The 20362-nt window shown below is 43.4% G+C and overlaps 1 protein-coding gene across 3 annotated transcripts in view; it reads right to left on the bottom strand.

Annotated features, from left to right (window-relative positions):
* Positions 1-530: 530 nt before the first annotated feature.
* The window catches only part of PCMT1 (protein-L-isoaspartate (D-aspartate) O-methyltransferase), a 58247-nt gene continuing 38415 nt past the window's right edge, over positions 531-20362 (bottom strand). The window contains exons 5-8 of one of the 3 annotated variants that reach the window (XM_073575696.1): positions 13344-13464; positions 8685-8770; positions 7061-7284; positions 531-1385 (exon numbers count right to left, since the gene is read on the bottom strand). In XM_073575696.1, coding sequence (XP_073431797.1) covers positions 7105-7284; positions 8685-8770; positions 13344-13464 — 387 coding nt within the window. In that variant the 3' untranslated portion in view covers positions 531-1385; positions 7061-7104. The remainder of the gene's footprint in view (positions 1386-7060; positions 7285-8684; positions 8771-13343; positions 13465-20362) is intronic. The other 2 variants (XM_073575695.1, XM_073575694.1) reach the window with 2 other exon arrangements.

Here is a 20362-nt window from a genome sequence, read left to right on the forward strand (position 1 = left end):
ACAATGACTTTCATTTGTTCATTTTCATAGATTTTTTTTTACTTTTGTCAGACTCAAGTTATTTCTGTGACCATTGTGGGCTTTTCTGTCATTAAACGAGAGGTACCAACAATTTTGATCATGTGAGTAACTGGAAGCACTTTGATGGGTTCCCCCGAGGCGGTTTTCCTTGTCACTTAGCAAATGGTGTTCTGCCATTTGGTCTTGATAGAAGGTTTGCTTTGTTGTACTCTGCATTTACAGTACTTCCAGCAAAGCTCAATCCAAAGCTGTTCTGTACGAGTCGGATCCTTCCTGTGATCATGTCTAAATTAAGGGTTGCACAAGTACGTGACACCTCGACGTGCTGTGCCAGAATCCAGCCGTGTTCTCAAATTTAGCACCTGTTCCAAAGGGGAAATTAACATGTTGGTTATGTCTTCTGCGCTGACAAAAAGAACAAGGCCTTTTCCTTATTTTCATGCCGTGAACCTCAATCTTTTCATTCCTGTCACAGCCTTTAGCACTAACACAAAAGACGTCCAGGCGCATTTTTTGGTGGGGGGTTGTACTTTATTTGGCAAAGCGTAACTGCATAAACTGTTCGAGAACATGGCTTACACAGCACGTGCTGTACACAGCAGTGAACTATAAACTGCATCAACAGAAAAAGCTCAGATGTAGTAGAGGCCGCCAAGTGTAACCTTTCTCAAAAACCATGAAAACTATTTCTTACATGTTGGGTATGACCAGCATCGTTCCAAGTAGTCTACAGCTCACTCTGATGCACTGGGCTATGAGTGTCATGACCTGATAGCACAGAGACTAGGAAGGACAGAAATATTTCCGGGTGTTAAGATAAAGCTGCCAACTGCATCCACATGCTATTCTACGAACACCACGCCAAAAAGCTCTGAGAGGGAAGCTCAGTTCTATATGTTTAGCAGCACTTAGCGGAGACTTGACGTTATGCATTGTAGTGTCATTTGGTGGCGGTCTGAACATTGTACAGTGATGCTGACATTATATGTATCCAGAAAATTAAACAAAATAAGTGCATTTTTTTTTTAAATAGTTCGCAATGGTGAGTGAGTAACTGCACTACCGTCAGTCAAACACTCAGGTATTTTCAAACTCATAAGAAAAAAAAAATATTAAATTATAATATTTTATATGGGATTTTATATGGGATCTGCACAGTTTAACATTTGATTTTAAAAGCCAAAAGGAAAAAAGAAAAAAAAAAAAAAAAAAAACACTTTCATGCCAATTCAGCAGGGAAAAGAAAAATCCAGAAGAAGCTGCACTGCCGATGAGTCTGAAGAAGAAGCTTTTGGAGGTGCTTGAGAGCACCACACCATAACACTATGTTTGGTTCGGAGTGATGGAGCCGTTACAATTCATCCCTGAAAAGACAAAAAAAAAAAAAAAGGAATTAGAAAGCTTTCTTACTGGAAGATGTGCCAAAAAATAACATGACTGGAGAAAAGCAAAGCAACAAAAGTAAAAGCTCGTTATAGCAAGTATCTTATTAAAAAAGACAACTAAAAAGTGATGCAGAGCAGAATAAATAATGTGCGGCAGTGCAAACTGGAGGCTTATCTCATGTGACATGTTTCTTAATTGCAGCATTTGGGGCAACAGTGAAATACATTTTCAGAACGTGAAATATCCATCCCCTTTACATTGTACCTCAATAGACTGTCCTATCAGATTAGAGCTAAACTTATGTCCAGAAGATAAATTGTATTTTTTATGCTCTACTTAAAATGTACCTCCAAAACCAGAATCTTCTTATGTGCATCTTTGCAAGTGTAAAGTTCAGAGCTGACATACTCCTTCCGAGTCAACAGTCTGTCCAACATTTAGAAGCGTAGAGCCTCTGGAATATGGTGTGGGGTGCCGTAATGTATGGAAGGCAATATCAAGCCGTGACTCCATTTTACAGACGCCTCCTGCCTCAGAAGAGCATGACATGTAAACACTACTCAAGAAAGACAAACTTGGGAAAAGAAGCCTATGTGCAAAGTTAAAAAATACATTTTTATTAAAAACTAGGCTTATAATTCAAGCAAGACAGACAGTCAGTAGCAAGTTACAATAGACAGATTCTAGGCATAACATATATACCACTGAGACAATGGAGTATTATCTCAGAATATTTTTGTAAGGTTAATGTAGCCAGGTCAAACCACTGTTAAATGGTTAAGCAGAAAAACAAACTGTTGATTACAGATAATGGAATATTAAACAAATAGTTTTTTTTTTCTTTTTTTCGTGCAAATGCTTTTAATTCTAACCGTTATTGCTGTGAATATATTGTATGGTGTTGATCTGGCCAGAGAATCCTCAATTAGCTATAATAAAGAAATGGAACGCATGAGAATGGAGCCAAAGAGGAGTCTGAAGATCTATAAATACATATAAGGTGCAAGTGCTTTTGTATCTGTCTTACAGAGCTCCATAACTTGAGTTAGAGATATACTGTATATCAAATGTCAGTAGTGTCAAAGGAAGGAGGCACATCAAGGAAAATATGCTTAATCTCCATAAGGTACGTAGAGGATATAATCACAAAGTGACTATTGCTTTGTCTTTATATATAACAGCCACCACCCAAATGCTGCCGTTTCGCCTGAGCGGTTTCCAAGGGGCAAAGCGGAAAAAGCTCAGGCGAAACGGTGGCGTCAGGGTGGTAGCTGTTATATATAAAGACTAAGCAATAGTCACTTTGTGAGTATACCTTCTACGCACTTTATCCATCTTATCCTTGATGTGCCTTCTTTATTTGGCACTACTGACTGATATACACTCACTGGCCACTTTATTAGGTACACCTGTCCAACTGTGTGTTAAGACTTAATTTCTAATCAGCCAATCACATGGCGGCAACTCAGTGCATTTAGGCATGTAGACATGGTCAAGACAATCTCCTGCAGTTCAAACCGAGCATCAGTATGGGGAAGAAAGGTGATTTGAGTGCCTTTGAACGTGGCATGATTGTTGGTGCCAGAAGGGCTGGTCTGAGAATTTCAGAAACTGCTGATCTACTGGGATTTTCACGCACAACCATCTCTAGGGTTTACAGAGAATGGTCCGAAAAAGAAAAAAAATCCAGTGAGCGGCAGTTCTGTGGCCGGAAATGCCATGTTGATGCCAGAGGTCAGAGGAGAATGGGCAGACTGGTTCGAGCTGATAGAAAGGCAACAGTGACTCAAATTGCCACCCGTTACAACCAAGGTAGGCAGAAGAGCATCTCTGAACGCACAGTGCGTCGAACTTTGAGGCAGATGGGCTACAGCAGCAGAAGACCACACTGGGTACCACTCCTCTCAGCTAAGAACAGGAAACTGAGGCTACAATTTGCACAAGCTCATCGAAATTGGACAGTAGAAGATTGGAAAAACGTTGCCTGGTCTGATGAGTCTCGATTTCTGCTGCGACATTCGGATGGTTGGGTCAGAATTTGGCGTAAACAACATGAAAGCATGGATCCATCCTGCCTTGTATCAACGGTTCAGGCTGGTGGTGGTGGTGTCATGGTGTGGGGAATTTTTTCTGGGCACTCTTTGGGCCCCTTGGTACCAATTGAGCATCGTTGCAACGCCACAGCCTACCTGAGTATTGTTGCTGACCATGTCCATCCCTTTATGACCACAATGTACCCAACATCTGATGGCTACTTTCAGCAGGATAATGCGCCATGTCATAAAGCTCGAATCATCTCAGATTGGTTTCTTGAACATGACAATGAGTTTACTGTACTCAAATGGCCTCCTCAGTCACCAGATCTCAATCCAATAGAGCATCTTTGGGATGTGGTGGAACGGGAGATTCGCATCAGGGATGTGCAGCCGACAAATCTGCGCCAACTGTGTGATGCCATCATGTCAATATGGTCCAAAATCTCTGAGGAATGCTTCCAGCACCTTGTTGAATCTCTGCCACGAAGAATTGAGGCAGTTCTGAAGGCAAAAGGGGGTCCAACCCCTTACTAGCATGGTGTACCTAATAAAGTGGCCAGTGAGTGTATATATATCTAACCCAAATTATGGAGCTCTCTAAGACAGATACAAAAACCACTTGCACCATAAATGTACCGTATTTATAGATCCTCAGACTCCGCTTTGGCTCCATTCTCATGTGTTCCATTTCCTTATTACAGCTAATTGAGTTTTTTTTGGCCAGATCAACACCATACAATACATTCACAGCAATATGAATCTATGATAATAATTAAAAGCACTTAACACTTTAAAAAAAAAAAAAAGCACGATCAACTTTTTTTTGCCTTTACCATTTAACACTGGTTTGACCTGGCTAGATTAACCTTATATAAATATACTGAGATATTACTCCAATGTCTCCGTGGAATACCATATATACTCGAGTATAGGCCGACCCAAGTATAAGCCGACTCCCCTAATTTTGCCACAAAAAACTGGGAAAACTTATTGACTCGAGTATAAGCCTAGGGTGGAAAATGCAGCAGCTACTGGTAAATTTAAAAAATAAAAATAGATACCAATAAAAGTAAAATTAATTGAGACATCAGTAGGTTAAATGTTTTTGAATATCCATATTGAATCAGGAGCCCCACATAATGTTCCATACAGTTCATGATCGCCCCATAAGATGTTCCATACAAAATACACCCCATATAATGCTGCACAAAGGTTAATAATGGCCCCATACGATGCTCCATAGAATTATATGCCCCATATGCTGCTCCATAAAGGTTATGGCCCCATAAGATGCTCCATAGATTATGCCCCCATATGCTGCCCCCATAAGATGCTCCATAGATTATGCCCCCATATGCTGCCCCCATAAGATGCTCCATAGATTATTCCCCCATAAGATGCTCCATAGATTAGATTATGCCCCTATATGCTGCCCCCATAAGATGCTCCACAGATTATGGCCCCATGTTCTGCCGCTGCTGCATTTAAAAATAAAAAAAATGACATACTCACCTCTCCGTCGCTGGGGGCCAGGTGCCGGTGTCACTGCTGGCACCCGAGATATTCACCTGTCCTGCGTCCATGGCTGCTTGCTGCTGTCTGGCACGTCATCTATCAGTGACATTCAGACTGCAGGGGGCGCGGCACGCACTAACCACGTCACCGCGCCCTCTGCTGTCTGAACGTCACTGACATGACGTGCCAGACAGCAGCAAGCAGCCATGGACGCAGGACAGGCGAGTATCGCTATACTTACCCGTCCTGGCGCTGTCTCTTCAGCCCCCAGCTTCTGCGCAATCTCCCTTCCTGCCTTCAACGGTCACGTAGTACCGCTCATTAAAACTCATGAATATGCACATATTCATGAGTTTAATGAGCAGTACCATGTGAGCGCTGAAGGAAGGAAGGGAGATCGCGGAGAAGCTGGGGGCTGAAGAGACAGCGCCAGGACGGGTAAGTATGACCTGACACCCCCGACCCTCCTTTCCTTCTGACCCCCTGGTGTACATGACTCGAATATAAGCCGAGGGGGGGGACTTTCAGCCCAAAAAATGGGCTAAAAATCTCGACTTCTATTCGAGTATATACGGTATATAAAATTATGCCTAGAATCTGTCTATTGTAACTTGCTACTGCCGATCTTTCTTGCTTGAATTATACGCCTAATTTTTAATACACATTTTTCAATAAAAAATTATGTTTTTACTTTGCACATAGACCTTTTTTTCCAAGTTTGTCTTTTTTGGGTAGTGTTTACATGTCATACTCCTTCTGAGGCAGGAGGATTTTGTAAAATGGAATCACAGCTTGATGTCTCAGTTCCCTGGGTTGGATATTGCCCTCCATACATTATGGCACCCCACACAATAATCCCAAGTGTAGGGCTGGTGTAAAATTCCCTCATGAAGGGTTTCCAGACAAATGTCTGGCTATCACTGCATCCAAGACAAAAGCGGGAATCATCGCTAAAGAGGATAGACCTCCATTTCACTTTCTATCGTCTTAAGCCCCCGTTACACATGGTGGGATCACTGGGACATCGTTAGACAGCCCCTCCAGCGATCAGGACCAGCGAGCAAGCTGGTTTCCAATGTAAACATCGGGTATCTAGGCGCCACAGCTCCTAGATACCCGCTGTTTACCCTGGAAACCAGCGTACACGCTCGTTTCCAGGGTAAACATCGGGTAGCTAAGAGCCGCGGCTCCTAGATACCCGCTGTTTACCTTGGAAACCAGCGTCGCTGGTCTCTCGCTGCCACACACAGCGATGCGCGCTGGCCAGCGGGAGACCAGCGATCAAAAAACGGCCCAGGACATTAGTGCACAATCAGCGATAACCAGCAGGGGGGCCGGTCGCTGATCCCCGTCACACACAGTGATCTCGCTGGCGAGATCGCCGTGGCGTCACAAAATCAGCGATCTCACTAGCGTGACGGGGCCTTTACTCTGTACCATGATAGCCTTCAAGTGTAGTGGTGTGAGGCAATAAAAAGGCATTCACATGGGGAAATCATACCTGTCCTACTCATTGGATTGCGGGGTGGCATAATATACAGTAGCCAGTCCCTTCTCACTAACAGTTCAGCAATACATAGATTTGGCCATGGAACCACAGTAGTACGGCCATTTCTGCCAAGAGTCCAAGCAGCCATCATGTTACTGTCAGCAGCCCGACTGGCCAAAATTTGCTACCATGGCATGCAGCATCTTTTGACTTGTCTCCAACTGAGTAGAACTAGGATGTCATTGGTCGGCAATCACATAAGGAACTGCACGCAGCGGATTTTGAGGATTTGGGTGCAGAAGTGCATTCAGCAGGGCAGAGCACTCCTCATGACAACCATGAATAACCTCATTGATTGAGTTGTAGCTGTGAGACCAAATGCTGAATTAGATAAAAACATGTTGGAAAAAAAAAAAAAGCTATACAAGATTGGCAAATAGTGTGTTAATTAGCACGTGGACCCTCTGCTTCCCAGAAGCCATGCACACCAATTATTTCAACATGTTGTAGGATCTAACCTTCCATCTTGTACTAGTGTTAGATGGTATGGAAGTAGCAGAAAGCAGTGACAGCAGCTAATGCAGTCATTCCAGTTATCTGCTAATATCCAGACCTTTCACCTTGTGTGTAACGAAGGAGAAAGAGTGGGACAGAAAATCACTTCCACCTTGACCATTGCTTTTCTTTGTCTGTTAAAGGCACATAGATCACCCCCATTAGAGGTTTCATTTTGACACTTCCGTCTTCTAACTTATCGTATTGCTCCAACATTTGGTTTCCTCCGGCAGGTCCGACAGGTAGGATTAATCTTCCTCCAGGTTTTAGCTGATCTATAAGCTGAAAGAACAAATCACAGGTGAATAAAACTAAACTGTGAAAGCGCCAAAACAGAATGGATAGAGCAGTCAGTATACATCAACCTAAGGAAGCCACCAGTCGCTCTTTAGTGATCGGCAATGAGAAGGGATAAATCTATTTAGACGAGTCCACTATTTTACACAAGAGATATATAGTTTTCTGATGGGCTTTAAGGACCAATGTTCCAGTCTGAATTCCCTGCCACGTACCACTAGGCTCTCTGCTGCTTGTGACGGAACATTGTGGACTAATAAAGGTACACATGGTACATAGGCTTCTATCTGTGCACTAACAAGCTTTAGGTATAACTTTAAAAACATCAGTCCCCAAATCAAACATTTATATTTCTAGCATTCAGACAGTATTCAAAGTGAGAAAACGCACTACAAGGCTAGAATGTTGGTCTACAGGTGTGAGGTCTCAGGCAAATAGAACAGCATAAACCCTCTGGTTATCTATGACAGAGCTGGATGCAATCTGTGTGCATACAGCACAGTATTCAGCAGCTGCCTCAATGCTATGGAGAATGCTGTACAATGTCCAAAACCTCAACCCCCTTTACCGTCCTCAGATATGCCAGCGCTGATGATACGAAGGATGAGCACCAGGTAAGTTCACTATACATGTGCCAACTTTAGTGAGATTTGGGGTTTTGCCTGAAGGGTCATTTTAAAAGAGTTCTTATGTTCTTTCTTCAGTAGCGCACTGCAGCATGGCTGCGCTGCTGGCCAAACGGAACGCTCCCCTATGGTGCCAGCAGAGGCAGCTTTGTCTCTGGAGCATGGGAATCGCGCAGGGGGACTCTAGCTAGCCGAATTCAGCCAGTATCAGAACAGCAACTACATGCTCTAGTATAAAACCAGAATGCGGAGCGTACTCCTTACCTAGGTAACTGGCTCCTCCGATATTGTAGAGTGGTCGGTAACCTAGGTAACAGGCTGTACACAATAGAATTCAATATCCCTCAGTTTATTAAAAAAGGGAGGATTTTAATGACAATTGCAACGTTGCTTGTTTTTACAACAACTTTTCAATTATAACCATTTAAAAACTTGCTTGAACTACTTTAATATATGAAATGTTTTAAGAGTGCTCATCAACATTCCTGTTGCTGTAAATTACAGATATTTACCTACTTGTACCAACTTTAAATGGTAAGCTTTATGAACACCTAACAGGATTACGATTGCTCCTTTTTATATTGCTGTATCATGGCTCTCCATGTACAATATACTTTATAAGGTCCTCTAAGCCCATTCAAATGCTAATTTCTCAGTTCAAAGGCTGAAAGCGGCATCTCCTGAAGTGTGATAGAAAGAACTAACAAGCCATTTAAGACTGTACAAAACAATTTACCCAAAACTAGTAAAAGTACGTACAGCTTGTGGCACTACCGGTGCGGCAGCTCCAACGTGAATAGCATCATATGGTGCTTCTTCAAGATGACCCATTCGTCCATCGCCAACTAAAGACACAAAAAAGCAGGACATTAGAATATCACTAGAGACTAACTGTCATGCTGATCACGTGCAACTGATACAGGAATAGAGCTTGTAGACAAACCTAGTACACTCTGTTGTAAGGGCTTGTACACCTCAGTGAGCTCTCTTGTAAAAGCTTTTATACCCAACCAATACATGCTCTTGTAAGGGTGCATAAACCCTTTCTTGTGCGCTTTCTTATAAGGTTGCATAAACAAACCCAGAGCGCTCTCTCTTGTAAGGGCTCGTACACATACAAGATCGCGCACTGGGTATGTGTGCAAGCCCTTACAAGGGCACACTGGGTAGGTTTATGCGCCCTTACAAGAAAGGGTTTATGCAACCTTACAAGAGAGTGTACTGGTTGGGTGTACAGGCTCTTACAAAATCGCGCACTGGGCAAGAGTCTGTACACCCAACTAGTTCACATTCCTGTAAGAGCACATATACCTACCCAGCACTCTCTCTTGTAAAGGCTCATACACTTACCCACTGTGCGCTTTCTTGTAAGGGCTCATACGAAAAAAATAAGAAAAAAGAGCACTGGGTATGTGTAAGGGATAGTACACATACCCAGTGCTCGCTGTCTTGCACATATATCCAGTGCTTTCTCTCATGTAATCGATCGAACAGTAAGCTTACATTTTCTCTTGTAAGGGCTCATACACATACCCACAGTGCGCTCTCTTTTGTAAGGGCTTGTACACACTCAGCACGAGTATTATAAGAGGCTTATAAAAGGCCATATTACAGCACAACCTCATGCAGACCTAAAATGAAGCCTCAATAAAGGCTATATGCCTGTAATTTAAAGGGAATCTGTCAACACTTTTTTGGCATATCATGTAAAAATATCATTCAATTTCGTGTCACCTATGCATTATACCAGTACTTTTGATACCCCTCGACTCACCACCTTTGATCCATAAATACCGTTTACATCCTCCAGCGGTGTACATAAATCTGCTCGGTCCGATGGACGGGGCTTACTGTCAGTCTCCACCCCCCCCTCGGCTTGCTGTACGTATTATTTTCTGTGAATATCAGTTCGCTTAGAGTTACCACGCGTGAGCATTCAAATGTCCTCTACCATGTGTGCAGTATGCTTTGCCCAACTGTGGGGCAAAGCATAAAATCAGTATTGTGTATGTGCCGGTATACGCCATTACGTTCTATGGCCCAGAAGTACTGTGATGCAAATTGCATGTTCCCTCACGCATCGCAATACTTCCGGGCCATAGAACGTAATGACGTATGTTGGCACATGCGCAATACTGATGTTGTGAATTCATTTTCTGGTCTGCCTCTGGTTGCTGGTTAGGGTGGTGGAGCTGGTTGTATTGACAGAGGAGTCGTGAGTTCTCTTTCCGGGCTCCCACTGGTGGTTGCAGGAGGTAATGAAGCTGATCTAATTAATAGAGACCTGCCACCTTATAATTAGGACGACGATAGGACATCTGGAGTCTCTGACTGGATTTAAGACAACTGACTCCCATCTAACCCCTGCTGGTGATTTTTCCTGCCTCCTGAGGTCTTAGTTTCCAGTTCAGTCCCTGCCTTCTCAAGCTAAGTGTTCTTTGCTATTGTTCACATTTGATTTGGTTTGTCTATTCAGTTTTGTGTGGTCAGCCAGCCCCGGCTGGGGCTGTGCTGAATTTCCATTCTTATGTTACTGTTTGTGCCAGTTTGCTTTTAGTCCCTTATTAGATTGGCATATTCTGAAAACAGAGCAAAAAGAGGCCAGAGTGCTGATATAGTGGGTGAAGTCTAGTGACTTCAGGTTTTTTTTGCTATCAGAAGTGTTGGACATTTTTGCAGGGTTTTTTTGGCGTGATTGCAGACAGTAGCTTTCCTTTCCTGTCCTTTCTAGTTAGTGTGGGCCCCATCGTTTGCTCAGCCTATTTTCCTACCTGTGCTTGTGTTTTCATCTTGTCTCACCGACAATACATGTTTGGGGGCTATCTATTCCTTTGGTGTCTGCTCTGGGGCAGTTTAGATTTCCCCTTTTCTTGCTTTAGGCTTATTTAGTCCTCCGGCTGTGTCGAGGCGTCTAGAATCATCGTAGGTACGCTCCACGGCTACTGCTAGTTGTGTGGATAGGAACAGGGGTCTGCAATCCGCTTAGTTACCAACCTCTCAGGTTTTCTGTGGCTTAGCTTGGTCTTGTTTTCCTCCTAGGTGACCCAATCATAACAACTGATTTTATGCTTTGCCCACAGGACATTTGAATGCGCACGCGCGGTAACTGTAAGCGAACGCAGGAATTACCCGAAAGAAACGTGTAGTGCAAGCCAGGAACGTGGGGGGGGGGGGCGGACAATAAGCCCCGCCCTTCGGACTAGAACGAGCAGATTTACACACACCGCAGGAGAAATATAAGCGGTATTTATGGATCAAAGGTGGGGACTCAAGGGGTATGAAAAGCACTGGTATAATGCATAGGTAACACTGAACTGAATGATATTTTTACATGATATGCCAAAAAAGTGGTGACAGATTCCCTTTAACTGTGGCATGTCCCATTGAACTGAATATGTATGAAGTGAGTCACAAAGAGAATTTCGGTAGGTATGCGTGATAAATCACATTATTTTGAATTATTTGCCAATTTATTTAAGCACAATTCTCATTTTTATTTAAATCCACATTCAATGCAATTCAGCAGACAGCGCTAATATTAGGGCCAAGGGAGATGGCAGCATGGTATAGTGGAGCCCGAGGGCATAGATCAGTTCTTTTTATGGACAGCAGGTAGTGCTTGGGTGACGGATAGCGTGCCATACAACCAGACACGGCGACATATCCTCCTATCTTCGGTATTGCGTCTGAGGTAATCATTACTAAGCTCAATTACAAGAAAATGTATGGCTGCAGGCTCATATTACATGTTTGTGGCCTGTCAGAACATGCAATCATTTCTGCACTCCACTGAAACAGGAGACCAAGCGTTCCTCACCCCCTTAGCGCACATTCTCCTCATACCATTGTAAGGAGGATGACTACAGAGCTCAGAGATGCCATCATCATGAGAATATCAAAGAAGCTGTACATAGTACTGTCACCGAGTAACATTATAGAAGTCAGATGATGATGAGGCAGCCATTATAAAAAGAATCCCTGCATCTGGTCAGCGACAATCAGCAGGACTCCTCTGGGGTTTGCCACAGGTCCAACTCCCCTATTATTCATTGCCCAGCGGAATAAGCCAGGATTTGAGGGCTACGCCTTTGTGATAACCTCCTGAACCCCAACACTATGAGTGCTCAGGGCCTCCTCTGTACCCCCTTACTCCAGCTCAGTGACCTAGTGGGCTGAAGGACAGAGCTGCACACATCAGACTTTCTGAGAGGACATGACAGGCAGCAGACCAGCCTGAAAGAGCCATGGGTGATATACCACACTGCATGCCCATACAGTGGGAGCTTTACTGATATATACACGAAACTGAGGCTCTTTCTGTAATGTGAACATAGCCTAAGGCACGGATAATTGCAGTCAATAGTATAGCGTGAGTTGCTGAGCCAAGGCAAGCATTTCATGCCCTGGTAGCGCTCAGAGTCCTCCTCTAATATTGAACCCCAATACTGACGCAATTACACTTTGCCCATCTTGATTTTTTTCTGTATGTTACTGAAACCCAACATAAAATGTTAAAAATAAATACATTGTTTGTTTTTTTTCTTGCATGTTTTTATTATCATCACCACTCTGGATAAAAAAAAAAAAAAAAAGAAAAAAAAAGGAGGGAAAATGTAAAACTTACTACAGTATTATAGGAAACACTTTTAATCCAATCACAAAATCAGAAGTGAGAAGAAGGCAGAGAGATGTGCACAAGACTCAATGGCTGCTCAGCCTCTGTCATCTCAAATCGCTGCTTATGCAGAGCGCAGCAGCCGACACCAAATTCATATCAACTGCTGCATGCTCCATACATGCACGTTACGATCAAAATGTATGGTGCAGGCTCAGGAGCTGTGCCATCACCATACCTGGCAGCAGGCTGTAATACATCTGCTTGTAAAAGCCAGCCTGACTACTTAAATGCTGCCGTCACCGACAGCGGCATTTCAATTGCATGATCACCGAGTATGCACTCACAGGAACCCACCAGTCGCCCCTCCCCCACGATAGCATCGCAAGTGACCAATGGGTTGCCATTACAGCGAAAGTCCTTCGGAAGGCCCCACCAGTCAGACATCTTGGTACTCCACTGAAGATCAGAAAATTGTCTGGTCCTGAAAGGGTCATTATGGTTTTCATTAAACATTTACCTTTGCATTTATATTTCTGGAAACTGTATTTCACAAGTGCAAAATAAAATGTTGTTGACAGCATGTAACAATCTAGGAACAAAGTGGCTGACACATGCCCCACCGCCGGTCTGTCTTTACTATGGATGTAAAACACCACCTGGCTACTTCAGCTAGGATTCGTAGAGCATGAATTTTACAGTCACTTTGGTCACACGAGACGCTCTTTATAGATACTACGCTTTAATATATGTATGTCAAATAGCACTTATGTCCATAAACTGAAAACGTACCCGACACTTACCTAAAAGGTTCACCCGACCAGAAGATAGTAACAACGGATCGTCTTTTTTCACGTTATTTACAGAATCATCTACTAACTCCTTAATGTGATCAATTCCTACCACTCTGCCCTTGGCGCCAACCTAAGTATAAGAAAAAAAGATGGCCGTGGTCAATTTGAGACAATTAACAGAGTGCATTCAACTTCATGAAACCTTGTTCTACTGGTTCTCATCACATACCCATTTACCCCTATTAAAGAGGTTTTCCCACAAATAAAGTTCATTGTAATCAACAGATTTTGGAGCTATAATAAAGTTACGCAATTGGATGTGTATCTGCGCTGAGATAATCTTATAAATGTGTCCCTGCTGTGTGCTGTGTAATGGCTGTGTCTGACCATACAGGGACATGGTCTGATCATACCACAGCTCCTGGGCAGGGGAGGAAGCAAAAGAGGATACAGACATTACAGCTGGGGATCACAGCTGCTGCTTTCCATGAGGAAAACATTGCTAAACTCCTGCGAGTCCTTGTAATTTTCCATTGTTGCGCTATGATTTTATCGCCATTATTGCATGTTATTGCAATGTTGCTGAGGCCAAAAGAAACAATTCTGGCTTTTCAATTTTTTTCTTGTTACACCATTAAACAATCTGATTAATTTACTTTATATTTTAATAGATCAGACATTTCTAAGAATGGAATGACTTATGAGAAATGACTTGCCTTTAAAAAAAAGTTAACTTTTTACTTCAATAGTCCCCTTAGGAGACTTGAAGATGCGATCATCCGATTGCTTGTGCTACACATAGCAATGCTTCAGCCCTGCTAAGTGTAGCAAAAATAACAATCTCCTATGAACGCCGGCCACGAACCAGTATTCATAGATTTGTACTGACAAGCACAGGTGTCTTCTTCAGGACCCCCCCCCCCGCTGTCATGACAACCCATCAGCACCCCGCAATCACGTGACAGGGGCGCCAATGGGCGGGACTTGTAACGTGCTTCCGGCCAGTGCTTGTTAAATGTCGCAATGTGTCAGTGATTGACAGTGGCATTTAACTAGGTAACAGGCTGCAGGTGGATCTCTGATCCACCAGCGGCTGTTAGAGGCACAGGACAGCTAATCAGATCAGCTTTCATGTGCAGGGAAAGATGCTCAGCACTGGAGCCAACATCAAAGGCAGGGACACGACCTTTGACATACCTATGTCAAAGGTCGTTACTGGGTTAAAACAGGTAGTGAAAGGCTTTGCCCCACAGAAACAATCAGCTGCGATCCCATGCAGGAGATGTGGTACAATCAGACCATGTCCCTGTACAGTCAGACACAGCCATTACACAGTACACAGCAGGGGCACATTTGTAAGATTATCTCAGCTCAGGAACATTTTATTTAAACACAACCAATTGTGGAAATTATTATTCCAAAGTCTATTTATTAAAATCTACTTTCTTTGTGGGAAAACCTCTTATTATATCACTTCTGTGAATCAGTACGTATCGTCAGCTATGAAATCAGTCTGACGAAAACATCTAGTAATACAAATTACAAAATGTGATTTTTAAATGAACGACCTTCCATTTATTAAAAAGGTATAACACTATGCAAAAGTCAGAAATCACCCTACTGCTTTACCAGAAAATGCCAACACTTTCTAAGCAGTTTTGGCATCTCAGCGATCACAGGGGAAACACTTCATTTCAAAAAGCCATCAACACTTGTGGAGGTCAGTCTTTCAGAATACCATCTAATCAACATAAAGGGGCCAAGGTGCTTCTGTGGGAGCGGTGTCCCATTCATTATTCACATATGCTGGTCCATAAAAGTGCCTGGTACAACATCAAGTGAGGGCCCCTCCAACCATCTAATGTCAATGGCCTACGTGGCAGCACAAGATAGGGGTCATGCGAAGCTGGAGAGACTATAGGTTTCGATATAGTATTTCCATGTAACTGTCTGTGAAGTCTAGCCTGCTTGCTCGACTTTCACAAACAAATTGACAGCTTTTATGTACGACTTTGAATGGCCACCATAATTGCATAATATGGCCAGCCACTCAAGCTTTTAGCTTTGTAGTGTAAGCCATTAGCAAGTTGTGTAGTGAAATCTTATTTTAAAGAGGATCTTTCATCAGTTTTAGCATATTACACTGGCCACATTATGGAATAGTGGCTGCAGATCTATTTTTTTTTTCTTCAAATTTCTCAGCTCCTTTGCGGATTTATTAGCTATTAAAGTTTATGGCACCTAATAAGCTAATTTCCACTACTACTAAGGGAATAGATTCTCTCTCGGAGTATTTTCTGCAGGAAAAAATATCATCCAATGCAGGCACTGGGGAATAATGTCCAGATATTAAATGGACCACAAAATTCATTGTGCAATTTCTCCCGAGTATGCAGATATCCCATATGAGGGGGGAAAACTACTGTTTGGACACGCTGGCGAGCTCCAAAAGGTGATGTTTTGGAGTGCTGACTTTGATGGAATGGTCTGCAGGCACCATGTTGCGTTTGGAGAGCCCCTGATGTGCCTAAACAGTAGAAATGCCCCATAGTTATATACTAATGATATTAATGCTTTTGATTTTACTGGCGTATGGATTTATAATGTGGTGTTATGTGTACGTTCTGAGGAGTACATTAGATAATAAAAAAAAGTGTGCTGTGTTAACAATGTAAAACCAAATTTTCTCAATTTATGAATATGTGATATGCTTTGAAGCAATCCTTAATGTGAAGGCTAGGAGGTTTCACAATGGTAAATTGTGTCCTTTCATATTGCCCTCTTGGAACACACACTGCACCTTTTTTATGTTCTTCCCTTCCCCGCAGCTTGGGGAACTTCACAGGGAAGAAAAATGTTGATCTAGTACAATATATGGACCATCAGTTTCAGAAGTACTAGGACTCTCACCTTCCTGAATGCCAAACATTAGGGTTTTGATGACTACCTCCTGAAACTGAAGGAAGATCCCCATATTGCCTGCACATCAAAAGAGCACAAAAGCCTTGCACAGCTAACTTTTTCTAACATACTTTGGCTTTTCAAATGGTACTGCATGGTTTGAGGACCTGATCTGAGAGATCAACACCCCTAGAAACATAATCCAGGATACAATCTGGCTTTGGGACTTCTGTTGTTGTACCTTGGACAGTGACAAGGGAGTTATGGTGTATGGTGGTGAAAATAAAGACATCTAATGATGCTGAACATAAACATCAGCCTGTGAGATCTGATCTGCAATTTACGCTACTTCCGTCTCCTGGGAACCAGCCAGAATACCACACAGTAAAAGTTTTGTCTAAGCAGTAACTGCCTTGGATCCCCAAGTAGCAGTGAAAGCAGGCCAGAGGGCAAAGCCTGCTGCTTCAAAGGTGGACTTAGCCACAGACTCTATATGTCTGTCTGTGGGGTCTCTAGGTGCCGCTACTTCAGCAAGAGGTAATAGACAGTCGGGGATACAGGAGTATCAACCACAGGCGGAGCCGGACCAAGATGCCACCAACACCGCTGCAAATGGGTATAACACCTCTATACGACTTCGTTTCTGAAAACGCCTATCAGGGTGTTCCAATGCCTTCTGTATGACTTCCCAAAATTCCTTATGGTTAGAAAAAAACTTAACCATGCGCATGCCTCTCCTAAAGAAACCTGTTTTAGTGGAGAGCAGGGGGAATCATCTGACGTCATCCCTAAAGACAAGTCAACAACTGACACGAGACTTTGCACCATCTCTCTCAACTTCCCCATCTGATATGGTTATAACACAGACTGAGCTGGAACTACAGTCCAAGCGTTATAGGGGGGCAGTGTACTTCAGCGAGATAGGGAGAGAGATCTTGGACGAGAGGGGGACCTGGAGGATGAGATAAAGCAAGGCCGCTTGGATCTTGTCCGAAACCGGCCATAGTGGTGCAGCGTTGCAGGAGGGTCTGACTCACTCATAGAGGCGGTCATAGCTCGAGGGGTGGTAGCCGCCATTGGCAAACGCTCCACAACAATAATCAGCATCCTTGATACCGGGATTAGTTCAGCTACTGTGATCACAAGCCCAAACAGACGGGGCTATGCTCTCTTCTGGCATTAAAGAGGTCTCCGAAGCTATAAGCAGGGAGGGAGGCGGAGGAGTACATTAGATAGAGTAGGCCCCCGATTGCCCATGGAAAACTTATTATAGGCCAAGCATGCATAATAAATAACTAGTGTGGGCTGTGCCAATGAGCGTAATTGGTCTTCTCTGGACCAGTGAGCAGTTCTTTAAGAAAAGTTGCTGAGGAGAACCAAATATCAGCCCCCAGATATCAACAGCCTACACTGTCCACGGTCCTATAAGAGCACCCCTGTGTCGTTGGTGTCCGCTGCTCTCTGGTGAGTGCCAGAAGCATGATGGCAATAGTGAGGATACTACACAGGCGCCACGTGATATAGCGACACCAGAAAAGGGGTAGACGCTGGAGAATCCGCCGGACCAAAAGCACGCCTGAGGATTAACTATGGTACTGCCAAGGTAGTAGAGATGCCAGCTGCACAGGAACATCGTGCCAGGGCAGAAGCAGTGCCGCCAAGCAACACGGTCCACCCCACCTGACCCAGGTAGTTGCACAACTCCAGCACAGAGTGTGTAGGGGACAAATATTGCCTGATCACCGTTTCCTAACACTGGCCTCTGAGCTCCTGCTACTTAATTTAAGTAATACTTGTACATGCTCACTGCTGGGGCTCAAATGCTTGAGACATAGTGTGAAAATGTATTAGGAACGGGGAGAGGAATTTGTGAAGCACTGACACCTTATATGAATTGCTGCCATTCCTCTTTTGTCTTCCCATCAACCTAATTATTATGGGTCTGTTTGATTTGCACCTTTGTTCAATACTGCTATTTTGCCACTGCATCATTCTTTACATATTTTGTTTTTAAATTGCATGTCTAAATAAAATTTGTTACTTTTTATTTGGGACTTTTTTCTGCTTGATACTTCTGATGTATATGTGAGAGTGCCCGAAGGCACCTTGGCCTTTTGCACCACCTTGTATAGGGTTTGTTCTAGATTACGTTTTCTGTTCTATGGATTTTGTTTATATACTGGCTACCAATGCAGTAAGTTTCTCCCACAGGTATATAGGGACTACACAACCGCTCTGCAAGCCAGATCTGAAGAAAAGATGATGTGCAGAGTGGCGATCATTTTTTTTTAAATCCATCCTTTTGGTGCAGATTAGTCTAAAACTATTGTTCAGCCAAAAGGGTTAATTAACAGGTGACGTCGCGATCGCCCTATGCATTTTAACTGCTGAGATTGGTGCTGGCTCAGACAGCACTAATCACAGCGTGTCATATTGATTTTTTTTTTTCTGCAGTAGCAGTAACTCGCTGGCGTCTGTGCCAGAGAAGGGCGGAAGAGGTTCGGATAATAGCACGAGTACAGGGCGCAGGTATGGGATTACACAGGGCAGTGTGACATGCATGGGAGGGGGTGCTAGGATAATGAAGACAGGAGGCAACAATTTCTTCCAGGCACCGCACGCCCCGAAGCCTGGAAGAAATCATTAACAAAAGGTTAAAACTAAACTTCTCAATAACTAGACCGCAGCTATGAGGCATATAAATGAGAATATTTTCACCATTTTATTACCTGTATGACCATAGTAATCTTTATATACATCCCAGGGGGTGACAGATTCCCTAACTTTGTCAAATCGCTGTGATTGGCCGGTCATAATTAACTGGCCAATCACAGTGATCGCTGCAGCAGGGAAACTGTACAGCCCCCCGAGGAGCTATGCAGGGGTGGTCCTACTGTCAGAGACAGCAGCCAACCTCTCGATCACGGCGCGATGCTGTGCCATACAAGTGAGGCGGTTTGTATGGTGGATGTTGGGAAGGGGCTAACTAAAGCAGTGAAATATCATGAAAATACTCCTTTTTAGATAATAAATTCAGTCTTGAAATGTGTGGTCCGGATTAAAGTGGCATCTGAACCGAAGCACAACTAAGGATTCTTGTATCGCATCGCACATCCTTTTTTCTCCTCTCTATATTATACATTGAAAACTAGTGACGCTTCACAATCTGTTGCAACCATTATCTTTTCTGACATCTACACGCTGATCTTCTCAGGGGATATTTCCTACTGACAATTGGAGGATTGCAGAAGGCATTTTCTCCTATGCTCTCAATAGGGTTGTGCCTGTATTTGCACAGCTTCCATCAGGAGAGCAGCTCCAGTGAGGAGGATTCAGTTGTTTTTGGTCATATTTGTATACTGGATGCAGAATAACCATTTTATCAGTCTGTTATTTCCAATGAAAAAAAAAACACCAAAACAAAGCAACCTAATGTAACATACATTATGTATCTGCATATTTTCACATGAGGGAGCACACTGGCCCAGCGCTGGGGTTCGCAGTTCAAATCTCAACAAGAACAACATCTGCAAGGAGTTTGTATGTTCTCCCCATGTTTGTGGGTGCCTCAATGGGGACAGTGATGTCTAAAGGGCTGCGGAATATGATGGCGCTGAACAGCTTAAATGCATGAAATGCTTGCAGTAACAGACTGATCTTTCAGGTTATCTGCAGTATAATAAATGTCTTGCTTTGTTCTTTTCGCAAATAGCGACAATATGTATGTGAAATAGTTACAGATTTGGAAATGCCGTCATTAAAACCCACAGGACTGACAACACTGAACAAGAAGGGTTCTAGCTGAGTAGATGCGGCACAATATAGGAGTACCGGGAGAGCAGCCCCATGGGAACACTACAACCATAGGTTACTGTTTGTTTGGGATACGCCTGGCACAAGACGCTTGCAAGGAGGCAGCAGTGTCCCTGTAAGGATTCCATGGAGGGAGACCAGCTGACAGCAGGCCCTGTGCTCAGCAGAAAGATGCTATTTCTGTAATGCAATGTTTGGAATCATCCCCATGTTCAGAGTGCGGAAAGTCCATCGCTGAGACTACGCCACTGTACGTACAGTAAAGCAGAGCCCTACAATTCATTCCCTCTGAAACCAGCAGACACTTATTGGAA

The sequence above is a fragment of the Dendrobates tinctorius genome, unplaced genomic scaffold (genome assembly GCF_039654945.1).
Source record: "Dendrobates tinctorius isolate UK_male_01 unplaced genomic scaffold, ASM3965494v1 ptg000046l, whole genome shotgun sequence".
Classification (NCBI taxonomy): Eukaryota; Metazoa; Chordata; class Amphibia; order Anura; family Dendrobatidae; genus Dendrobates; species Dendrobates tinctorius.